This window comes from Stylophora pistillata, chromosome 2, assembly GCF_964205215.1.
Source record: "Stylophora pistillata chromosome 2, jaStyPist1.2, whole genome shotgun sequence".
Classification (NCBI taxonomy): domain Eukaryota; kingdom Metazoa; phylum Cnidaria; class Anthozoa; order Scleractinia; family Pocilloporidae; genus Stylophora; species Stylophora pistillata.
Window position 1 is genome coordinate 1,262,201 of NC_142520.1, and position 11,530 is coordinate 1,273,730.

The 11,530-nt window shown below is 38.3% G+C and overlaps 2 protein-coding genes across 4 annotated transcripts in view; both read left to right on the plus strand.

Moving 5' to 3' along the window:
- Window positions 1–8,242, plus strand: part of LOC111341433 (uncharacterized) — a 54,731-nt gene extending 46,489 nt beyond the window's left edge. The window contains exons 1-8 of one of the 3 annotated variants that reach the window (XM_088751346.1): window positions 1,734–1,901; window positions 2,578–2,710; window positions 3,199–3,271; window positions 4,442–4,550; window positions 4,978–5,056; window positions 6,172–6,345; window positions 7,045–7,122; window positions 7,935–8,242. In XM_088751346.1, the coding sequence (XP_088607472.1) occupies window positions 1,773–1,901; window positions 2,578–2,710; window positions 3,199–3,271; window positions 4,442–4,550; window positions 4,978–5,056; window positions 6,172–6,345; window positions 7,045–7,122; window positions 7,935–8,014 (855 nt within the window). In that variant the 5' untranslated portion in view covers window positions 1,734–1,772 and the 3' untranslated portion in view covers window positions 8,015–8,242. Of the gene's footprint in view, window positions 1–1,733; window positions 1,902–2,577; window positions 2,711–3,198; window positions 3,272–4,441; window positions 4,551–4,977; window positions 5,057–6,171; window positions 6,346–7,044; window positions 7,123–7,934 lie in introns of those variants that run through there. The other 2 variants (XM_088751347.1, XM_088751348.1) reach the window with 2 other exon arrangements.
- A 153-nt stretch (window positions 8,243–8,395) lies between these two features.
- LOC111341431 (octopamine receptor beta-1R-like) lies at window positions 8,396–11,336 on the plus strand. Its single transcript, XM_022948397.2, has one exon. The coding sequence runs from the start codon at window positions 9,267–9,269 to the stop codon at window positions 10,332–10,334; it is 1,068 nt and encodes a 355-aa protein (XP_022804132.2). The 5' UTR covers window positions 8,396–9,266; the 3' UTR covers window positions 10,335–11,336.
- Window positions 11,337–11,530: the final 194 nt, after the last annotated feature.

Consider the following 11,530-nt stretch of genomic DNA (forward strand, 5'->3'; position numbering starts at 1 on the left):
CTATATTGTTTTTTGAAACCATCCGTCTTATTGACCAAAACTGCCTTTCGATATCGTTAGCTTTTCCAAACAGTGTATAAGTATATCTTGTCTTTTATATGTCTGTTGTGAGTCCACCAAGTAACTTTTCTTTACCCACCAGTCTCATACTTTTACGAAAGAAAACTAAAGGGAATTTAATACACTGCCGGTAAATATCCTAGACACATTTGCAAAATATGAAATTATCCTTCGTTAAGCAGGCGCCCATGTTTCAGGATATCATATCCTATCGCCCAAGTCAAGACTTTACTTAGTAGAGCTCCCCTCGCCACTGTTGTCCTTCTTTGTTTACATCCATCTCAGCAGGAGCATGCTTATTTATTGCTACGTCATAACAAAGGGAGCATGCTTATCTATTGCTACGTCATAACAAAGATGGCGGTTTTCAAATTGAAAATGCTGATATTTGGAACGTAATTGTTCGCAACTAAAACGCTTTTCGCTCAAATGATCAGCCAATTAGGAAAACGCTCGTAAGTAACTTTTGACATAAGTTAACTTTTTCAAGACCGTACTTTCCCTTCAAGAAGTAATATTGAAGTTACTGCACTTGACCAATCTTCAAGCGCTAAATTCCTTTGCAATATTGTCGGAGTAAAACTGTTTTACAGTTTTCTGTTTGATGTGGAAAAATGTCTCCTTGCTTTGCTGGCAATGATGCACCTGGTGAGGCAAATGTTTTGCCTTTGAGTCCTGATCTTTCAAAGATAAATGAATTTTGAAGTCTCACATGGAACAAGTACAGGCACCTTTCGGGTGAATCTTACTCTCTCTCAGCTTTTTATTTGATAAGATGTAGCTTCCGGTGTATTTCCGGATCTCGATTCTAAGAAAACTAGCGGAAAGAAAATTTGCACTTTGCGACGGAGGGGGAGGGTGAAGGCTTATGGTGTCTTGGGAATAAGACAGAACATCGCAGAATTGAGAATGAACAAAATAACCTTTTCTTTTTTAATTTTCCTCTCGTTTGTTTGCTTGTTGTTTGCAAAGAACATTAATTCCTGGTCTTAAAAGAGAAACCAGTCAGTCAGTCTTCCCTTTCCCCCCTCTCTGCCCTCATCTTTTCTTGGCGAGTTCACGCTGACTTATATTTCGCGGGCACCGTGCCTCAGCGTGCGCCTCCTTAAAAGTACTCTGTTGGGACAGAGCTGAATGACAGTGTGGAAACACGAATTTTGAGTCGTTCGCAGGGTTGATTTCCTATTCTGTTGCTTCGAGGTGTCGTTTTCCTAGCTGCTTTTCTTTTACAGAACAACCTCCAAAAACTTGGTACACCCCCTAAAAATTAATTTTCTCCTTAAAAACTCTGGAAATAGGAAAATGCCTTTGACGAAAACAAAGTCCCTTGGTTTTAAATGTCAGCCCTTCTTTTTATCCGCTAATTTCGCTAAATTTTAGACCTACAACACCTGAGCCCGCGTTGTTGACCGCATACCCTTTGACGTAGCATTTATTCTTTAGCTCTGTCCTCTGTTAGACAGCAGCACGTAACAGACAGTTCCTTGACTTACTCTTCACCCTGTAAGGTAAATAAAAAAATATAAGTCTTGTTCATCAACCTCGCTCGACTTTTGACAATTCGCAAATAATAAGTTCCGCCATAACAGATTTTGCGACAATTTCCGAGAACCACCCGACTCGGAAACTAGTTTCTAGTACTCCTCGGATGTTTTATCGGACAGTAACGTAAGTACAACCCATGCTCCTGTAACAAAGCAGTGCTCACCATCATGGGTCCAAGATCAAGAAACCGTGGGTTTAACCGTCTCTCAAAGGCTTTGCAAAGCGATCGGGAAAAGATTAAACACAATAAGTCCCTCAAAAATAAAGTCAGAGACGTACAGAGACTGCTTAAAAAGGTGAGACAAATCGAACGATGTCGTTCTAGATGTAATTTGCAGCGCGTCATATCAAATTTTTTCGTGAGCTGTTTGAAGTAGCTTTGTTCAGTAGAGTTCAGCGTTAAGAACAGCCACGAAGTTCTTTTTTGCACATAGGGCATTGTTGCTGTAAAAAAGATTTTAAAAATTAAAAAAAAATAGTCGGACGAGGCGAGAGAAGAATCACGCCTGAACTGTACCCATCCTTGCGGTTAAGTGAGTGCTTTATGTCACGTGATTGTAAGATAACTCGAGCCTCAAAAGAATAATCCCGGTCACAGCAGTCACAGTAGTTAACTTGAATGTATTATTCTTCTCCATACTGTTCACTATACATTTACTACAGTTCTGACAGGGAGAGCCTCTTGTAACAGGTTGATGATCATTTTCTTAATTCTCATGACTCAAATGTTTGGTACAGAAGTGATACTGTATGGAGAAATCAGATACAATGCATGGCAAGCAAACTCCTTTTGTCTACTCTTAAGTAGAACAACTATTAATCAGTTTTCCCTTTTCTATCAAGACCCAAACTTTTTCAACTCTTTTACTCCTGAGATCACTGGCTCACCATCTCTCACATCCTTGAGAAGAAAGCCCAAAATGTGTGTTCTTCTACCATGGACCATTAGGTATATTTTTCCCATTTTTTAAGAGTGATCTTCCAGCAACTGTGAGAGTTGTCCAAGAGCGAATGCTTGATGTCTTAAAAGAGACTATTAAGGATAAAGCAAAGGAAGACAAACAGAAAAAGATCGAAAAAAGATCGAAAAAAGTCAGATTCTTTGGTAAGTGATTCTGACACTTTTATTCTATGCACATTAGTGGTTTACAGAACTTGTGCAATAAATTTTGAAAAAAAGGTCACAGGGAGAAAAGGAATTGTATAATCTTGAACATAATTCAATTCAAGTGGCCCATCTGGCAGGAGCTTATCTGATTTCTGTAGCATGAAGTGAGTAGGAGTATGACCGCTCCTCCCTGGATGGGAAGCATTACCCTTTGCTACTCCAGGGTGGAGGGTGGCATTGTTTTGTTCCAGGGACACAACACAAAGACTAGACCTAACAAGCTAACTATAAGGCCACCATGTTTCCCACCAAACAGAAAACAAAGTAGAAGTATTTATTTTTTCCTAACACCGTAATTATTCGATTTACCACCCTTTCTATTCATGGTTACAATTTTTGTCCAAATTGATTCAAAGATCTCATTACCAACTCTTAAGAAAATGTTGTTTTAAGATAATTGATTGAAGATTTCTATTTCTATGCAGAGAAAAAAAAGATATTTAGAAAATACAAATCTTGTTTGAAAGAGCTGAACGAAACAGAGAATAGTGAAACAAGGTTGGTAGAAGTCTCTGAGTGCTGAGTGTGGTACACTCCTAAATAAATGTAAACCTCAGGAAATTTGTCATGTGAGTATCTCACTTGTGCCCAGTCTCTTAGCTTTTTAACCCCACTATCTCATCTCAACCCAGAGAGAATGGTGCTGTTAAAGGAGGGGGGGGGGGGGACTTCTATACCGAAGAGGCAACAAGAGTAATGTTAGGTCCAGGAAAGGTTAGATTATGAGTAACTCTTTGTGATTATTCTCCAAACCTTCCTGGTGTCCAGGGGATTTTATTGCATTTTTTAAATATTTCTGAAAAGTAGGTGCTGTCTCAAAACATCACAACCATGGAAATATGATGTTACTTAAATGCATTTTAAAACCCAGTGTAGTATCCAAGTCATTTTTTTAAAAAAAAAAAAAAAAAAAAAAAGGAAAAAACAAGTGCTTAAGTTTGAAATTACTCTCTTCTTGGAATCTTATAAACCACATTAAAAGCTGGGAAACTTTTTTATATTCATGAGACTGTAGAATTCATGGGCATCTGGTGATGTAGCCTGACCTTTGTGTGAGAGTAGTCCTTAGAAGAACTGAGGTAATCGCTGATAGAAGTGAATGTCTTTAACAACACTTGTCTAGCAGAATCACGTCATATTCAGTTCTAATGATGATGGTGATTTCTATTAAGGATATTGAAATATCAATTGTGTCTACAGACGACAGTTCTTCTCAGGACTGCTCTTATGAAGACAATCAGACTACATGGTAACATGTTACTCTACTGTTTACTTTAGAACTCAGGCAAAATGGTATAAATATATCTTATTAATCAAGCGCGAGGGCCGTACTGGGAGAATATCGGCCCGATCAGGTCTTCACAGTATGGACCGAGCGCAGCGAGGTCCATACAAAAAAGACTGAGAGCCAATATTCTTTCAGTATGGTCCCAAGCAAGTTTGGTTTATTATACGACTGAAGTTCAAAGGGATGCAAGTGCGGTATCATTTGGGACCATTCGGGACAGTGCCCGGTCCAATACTGAGAGAATATTGACTGGCAATAGAGCATTTTGATTGGTTGATTTTAGTTAATGGCCCTCTGACTGCCTGAGTCGTGTAATAAGAAATGTGTACGTACTTAGAAAGTAAAGAGTGTGGAACTTTTTACAGCTATGTTTTATGTAGTATTACAGGTTTTTGTACAGTCTACAAGGGTTCATTTGATCTATATGTCTGCAGAAATTCTTTACTGAAAGAGCTTGAAGAGATCAAGCAGCAGTGGAATTATGTTTATGTAAGTTAAGGGTGGTGCTAGATAAAATGTGTCATACAAATGTTACAATTTTGGCCTGGTCTCCTCTTGAACTGGTTATGTTGTTGTAAGTCAGTTGAAAATTAATACAGCTATTAATACTTTTTCGATCAAGGTAGTCCATCTGTTTTAAGATCAGCAGTGTTAAATTAGAATTAAGAAATGATCAGAAGTACAGGGTTGTTTTTTAGAAGCTGTCATTGACCCCTTATCAACTACTTGACAAGATTCCGAGGAATCTATTAAGCTACTTTGTCTTCTAAACATTCATTTCCTATTCTTGGGCACCATCTAAGATCTTGTTGCTGCCATGTGTATGCAACTGCCACTAGTGTCATTTTGACTAATTATGATACTTCAATTTAAAACTAATTTTTTTGCCAAAGTAACACTGTTTTATCTTATTTAGCATTTTCCAGGAAACACCAAGTATATTTCATTGTTTCCACTGACATCCCATACAAATGCAGACATTGTTGCTAAACAAGGTGCTCTAATTTATGTACTATAGTGTTATTAAATTCATCTACTTCTTGTTTTGATAAGGCTTACTATATTAGTTCAGAAAAGGTAAAGAAATGTCACAGAGGTTTTTATGTTTCAACCATATCACTCCACAGATCTTATAATTTAGTGTTTCTCCTTCATGTCTGCCATATAATGAGGGCCTGTTAGGGGGGATATAGATGTCGCCCATCTGAATTTCCAACTTTGTCACATCGCCATTCAGAAGGTTCTGATGTTGCTGTCAGAATTTCATCAATGTCGTGCTTGAAGTTGCATTTTTATTCCCTGATGTTGCTGTTTCAACGCCATGTTGCCCGTTGGTATTTACCCTATCAGGGCCTCTATAATTTGTATTATGTTAGTTTGGCGAATTTGGTATTGAATCAGCAAATAATCCCCTAATTTACATTTTTCTTTATTCTTGTCACTTTTCTGCTTGATGTTGTATTGATATTGTAAAGAGAAATTATGCCTTGTTCACTCATGGGAGTTAAAGTGTAAACAAGTACAAACCTTTGAATCATCACAAACTGTGTTCTTAGATTGACTGCGGTAAAACCAAGTACAGAGTAATTCAATCAACCTATCAGATGAGAGAAAAATATGACAACAACTAATGATATCAACCAATCAGATTTAAGGAAAATGTCACAACATCAAGTCGTATCAACCAATCAGATTTAAGGAAAAATCACAAGGAGCCAGTGAGAATGCAAAGTAAGGATCAATGTCAATATCTGAACAACTGTGCACCCACCCCACCCCTGACCTAACAACAATCAACTGATAACAAGTTAGGGTTAATGTTGGGTTAGGGGAGGGGTGGGTGCACAGTTGCTCAAATAATGACCCTGATCCCGAAGTAAAACCAATCAATTAGCTTGGAGCATAGGAAAACGTGAGGGAGCAATTCTCATTTTGTTTTAATTTTGCATCTGTTTAGTTTAGGGGGTGGCACATTTTTTTTTTAGACAAACCACAGAGCATAGTAAGGGAAAACCATGATTGCAATTGTTGAATTACTTTTGACCTCACTTTAAATTTTGATCTAAAGAGGACTCGACTTTAGTTGATTGTATCTCTTTGCAATTTGCAGAAAAAATCCAGAAAACTATTGCAAAGAAAGTGGCAGGGGGTGAGTTGGAGGATGCATCCAGTACAATTTGGAAAATGGGTAAAGCTTCTCAAAAAGTGACAAAGGAAAAACCTAAACTAGTGTTGAGTGACGAAGAATCAGGACGAGTTGATTCGAAGGGAGACGGTGAAGATGGTGAGAAATGTTTTCCTTTTGCTATTAATCGTGCTTACCACGTGAGATCCAGGGCACCTTTAATCATGGGCCCTAAGTATTTAGGACGGTGAGGAAAACGGTGATTAAAATTATATTTTTACTTACAATTTCGGTAGTGGCTCCATGAATTCATCTTCTCTAGCAGTGCCAGACCTCAAGGTTAGCCAAGGTTGAGTTCCAAACACAAACGTGACTCATTTGCTGTCGATGTTTCCGTTCTCAGAAATCGCAAAATTTGGTGACTTAACGTTGTTGTTTTGCATAGTATGTACGCGCAAAGCTACTGTTTTCCGCATTGTCGCTTTTTCTTCTCTATTATCTCTTAGCAATTGCCGTCAGGGTTTGCTTACTGTCCATATTAAGGGAAAGTTAATGTTTCATGCATGTGTGTGTTTAGTGGAAAACAATACCGAGTTCTTTCCCAAGGGAATAGTGTTTCTGAAAACTGTTTTAAACTATATTCTATGTACAAGGCTGAAAGATTAGAAAAAATTAAAATTTTTTGAACCAAACGTTTTTGGCTGTTTGCTATCATCAGGGTTGAAAGTGATGATCGTCTGGAAAATCCGACATACATGTTTATCTTATGTAACTCCCAATGGGAAAAGTTTGGAGTCATAAGAAATAACTTGTTTGTCCAAGTTTTTAACTACTTTTACTGCCTGTCATGTCTGATAGAATCTGGAGATCAGGAACCACCGCCAATACTCGACCCTAGAGAGGATGACTTCTTTATGGATTCAAGTCCAAGCCCAGGTAAATAATGAAGATGTAGCAGTGGCGGAGCCAAAACAAGAGGGGAGCTTGGGTCGAGTCGAATTGGATCGGTTGGGTTCCTTACGCGACTCGACCCAAATCTCCCTGCTTTCTTTAACCCCACCCAAACCTCTCGCTCCACTGCCATTGCGGTGCCTTTCATCTATCGCGTTTCGTTTTAATTTTACTATCGCGTTTCGTTTTAATTACCTAAGCCCTAGAACAGACTCAATTGTCAGCGTCTGCAGAATCACGCAAGAAGAACTGCAAAGCACAGAAAAGAGATGCACTCTGCGTGTTATTTGCGTGCATTACACGCGTCTTACGCGCGTGTAGATATTCTCTCTTTCCTATCGTCAGAACTGGTTTGTTGACCGTGTCGGTAAATAGGGGGGGATAAGTTTGGAAAACTTACGGGAATAGTTCAGGCTACACTGTAATAGAATTTATATTCCTGCATGGACTTCTCGTGAAATGCGCGAGAGTTTTGGACTTTGTATGCTGCGGATTGTAGTGGAAACAGTTCCTTTTCCTTTTGACTATGCAACGTGACTATGCAACGTGCACGCGCGACCTCGCGAGGAATATTCGTGAAATTTTGCCAGAGTTTCCCTCGCTGTACGCTGCAGACGGTGGTGGAAATAATTCCTTTTCTTTTTTACTCTTGAAACACGCGGGACAGCGCAACTTGCACGCGCGTCTACGTAAGGAGTAGCCTTACCAGCTCGAGCAAGTTTTTCTTGTCCCGCCAGAACAGCGCCGTCTAAAAAAATTAAGCTTGTTTTTTTTTTTTTTTTTTTCTATCTGTGCAGTGAAAGAAGAGGTGAAAAAACAGAAGAAGAAAGCTTCAAAAAAGCCAAAACGATCCCAGTTTAAAATCGAGAAGAAATAGTTTTTTGTTCTCCAACCACGGCTGTCCAAAGAGGATGTCTTCCAAGCACACACTGTAACTAATGTTTTCGGTCGTTAAAATCACTTGTGAAAAAGAGACAATTGTTTCAAAAAACAGAAATGGTTGTGAATTATGTCAGTGTAAGTATATTTCCATATATTTTCTATCAGATGCAGGAAAGCTTAAATAGAGTGAATTTATTTATTAAAGAAATCAATGTAGTCGGAATTGCTAAAATATTTATTAAACCCTCGTAAAAAAAAAAAAAAAAAGAGGTAAAGCCTACTTATGAGTCACGTGGCACATTGGGCTGGCTCTAAACTTCGGTTTCCGCAACATGAAGCGACTGGGAGTTTTATAACGTCACGTTACCGTATAATCTGCCCTTCACGTCAGGTAGATGTGTTCGAACTGAATTGAAAATGAAGAGGTGTTATATTCACAGCAAACAAAGGAACAGAAGGACAAAATAAACAGGTTAATGTTTAAGAAGGACTTTGCACTTCAGAATATTACTTCATGTGACGGTGACACTTTGCTTCAGGTAAAGCGCTTCCAGTTAAAATATAACAGCATAAAATTTGCTAATAGTTTGTTTTTCGAATATCAAGATGTGGCAGTCTTAAAGTCTAGTTTTAATTGATAGTATTCTGAGCATTGTCTCTAAGGCCTCTTGGCGTACTCTCAACAAAGACATTGGCAATCGGAACATGACCTTTTTCAATCTGCATTTGACTTTCCTTGTCCGCTCTCAAATAAAATAACTTTGTAATGCCGCCAAGATGATAAAATAAACAAATGGGAAAAAAAAAAGACGAACAAAGCAAAAGGGTACTATATATACACGGCATAGAAAGACTTTTGTTACCATAACACCGGTCGAACTGAAAGAAAAAATTTAAAAGGTTTAGTGGTATTCGCGTTATTTTGTGAGCTGTTGTTTGTTTTTCAAGAAAAAATTTTGTCTACTTAGCTTGGATGTAAGCTGTTCCAAAACGGAAACGCAAAATATTAGCCGAACATTTCAGTTTTCATAACGATGATTTATTTAACTCGCGTTCGTTAGCAGGTGTTTACCGGGATAAAATTGGTACATGGAAATTACCAAAATGAAAATTGTTTTACTCTTATTATGCCTTTGTGACATGTGATTTGTCAGTTGCGTGTAGATTTCCCACCAGGTCGGAGCGTGACAAGATAAGGGGCAAGCTGATTAGAAATCTTTTGGAACGGGGCTGTTTAGACTGCTAAAATGTTGAACGGGAAAACGAACGATGCTGAAAAGGATGGGACTGTCAAAGTTGTCGCTCAGATGATCGTGTTTACATTTATTATAATAGCCACAGTTGTGGGGAACGGTTTGATCTGTATTTCGGTGGCGAAATTCCGCCATCTGAGAACAAACACGAATTTCATCTTGCTTAGCTTAGCGCTGACTGATTTGACAATGGTGATCATAATGATTCTTAACGCTACCACAACTGCCATCGGAGAGTGGATTTTTGGCAAGTTTTGTTGTCGTGCAATCGCCTCCGTTGGCCTCACGTTATCATTTATTTCCATTCTTCATATGTGTTTGTTGAGCGTTGATCGCTACATAGCCATCCAGAAACCACTTCGTTATCAATTCATAGTCACAAGAAGAAGGGTGGTAACAATTTTGTTGCTTATTTGGCTGTCAGTAAGTGTCATTTTGAATATACCGCTAGCTGACTTTGAGTACCGAGCGGATACTTACGGTTGCTCAAGTTACTTCAACCGTGACTCCTCTGGAGATTCCATGTATATTCTCTTTCTTGTGGGAATATTTGTTATTTTACCATTTGGAATCATTTTCTTCTCCAACGTTGTTGTCTTCAAAACCGCCTTTACACAAGCCAGGCAGTTGAGCAGAGTCGAACGAAGCCTGCGCGAATCGTCCGCGGACATGTGCGAGGAAAGCGAACCACAACACATGTCGAGAACAGTCGAAACACACTCGTTGAAGCGCGAAATAAGATCAGCTGGGACTTTCGCTTTGGTTGTTGGGATATTCCTGCTCTGTTATACGCCATTTTACACGGCTGGTACTTACAGAAAAATCGCTGGTCCTTTGAAGGTTCCTCGAAATGTTTTAGTGACGACAATGTGGGTTGGGTTTGCCAATTCGTTTTGTAACCCAGTCGTCTATGGATTGAGGTATTCACCATTTCGGAAGGCCTTCAAAAAATTATGTTCCTTCAGATCAAAAGGGAACATTAAGAGAAATTATAGTTGTAACTCTTCGAGTGGCCGGTGCGATCGATTTGGAACAGTTTTATCAACGAGTTCTGCTCTGTAAAGTTTAAACTCTCTCTGTTAAGTCGTAAATGAGCTGTTTTTCTTCTCTAAGGGTTAAATTTAAACTTAAGTCGGTTGTTTCGCATTTTGTCTGATAGCAGGTGCAGATAGAATGTTTTCTCTATTAGCAAGTCTTAAGTTGACAATATCAAAATGAAAACAAAAATATAATATTTACAATGACAAAACGTTAAGCTGGTAGTGAAGGAAGCAAAAGGCTTGTACCCTGTGCACAAAGAAATCTTTCATCTTGCACTTAAAATTCAAAAGAGCTGAGAGCACGTAATTGCATTTTGAAATTGATATTCAGGGCGTATCAAGTTAGTTTTTAAAATGTAGTCAGGTCCTGCCTGAGATTAATAAGGATTATTACCAAGTTATTTGAATTTGAATCAAAGAAAAATGTGTTCATTTTAAGCTTCTTGCATCTGACAGCTGTTTCTCAGTCATCTCACCGCTTTTATTACAATGCTGACAAAATGTCGTTTGTTACGTTTGAAACAAGCCGGTCAATCTGACCTTGGTACGGTAAGGGAATTATTTTCAGGAAAAATTGAAGCGAGCTGAATAGAATACTAAACAAGGAAATGGCTGAGCTCTTCTCAGCAAAGGGAAAACCATAATACGTTAGTCGCTGACACAGCTGAGCAACGGACAATATCTATTTATAAATGAAGCATCGCCATACGAGAGGTTCAAGAGTAAAAACAGCACGGGACTGAGACGTGTTTTATCTTTTCATGCTGTGATAGTGCACTTATTGAAAGGATTCGCCTGAAGAACTACTTTAAAAAGAATGATTCTCTTGTGTGTTTTCGTTTCACAAAAATTTAATTTGTATAATGTGGGCGAAAACAATTTGCTTGGAAATACCTTATGTGCAAATTTTTTTTTTGTTCGTTTAAATGCCTCGTGTTTAATAATTAATGTTATGAAAAGACAGTGAAATGGGGAAAAGGAGATATTATATCTAAGATGTGATGGATAAAGAAATTTTCTAAAATCCCTGTGGTCGAAACTTATCTGATTTTAGACCTCTTTCGATCGCAAATTGCCGAGCGCAAAATTTTATGGCAAGAAATGGTTTAAAACAAATTTAATTATTAACAAACTAACGCCTTCTGACTTCAGTTAAGGCATTACTAAAAATATTTTACGTGACTCCCCCTTTTCGCCTTATTGTTTTTTTTAGATACC

Bases quoted from the DNA above. Each gene is read 5' to 3' on its own strand.
- LOC111341431 (XM_022948397.2), top strand. From the start codon at position 9,267: ATGTTGAACGGGAAAACGAACGATGCTGAAAAGGATGGGACTGTCAAA.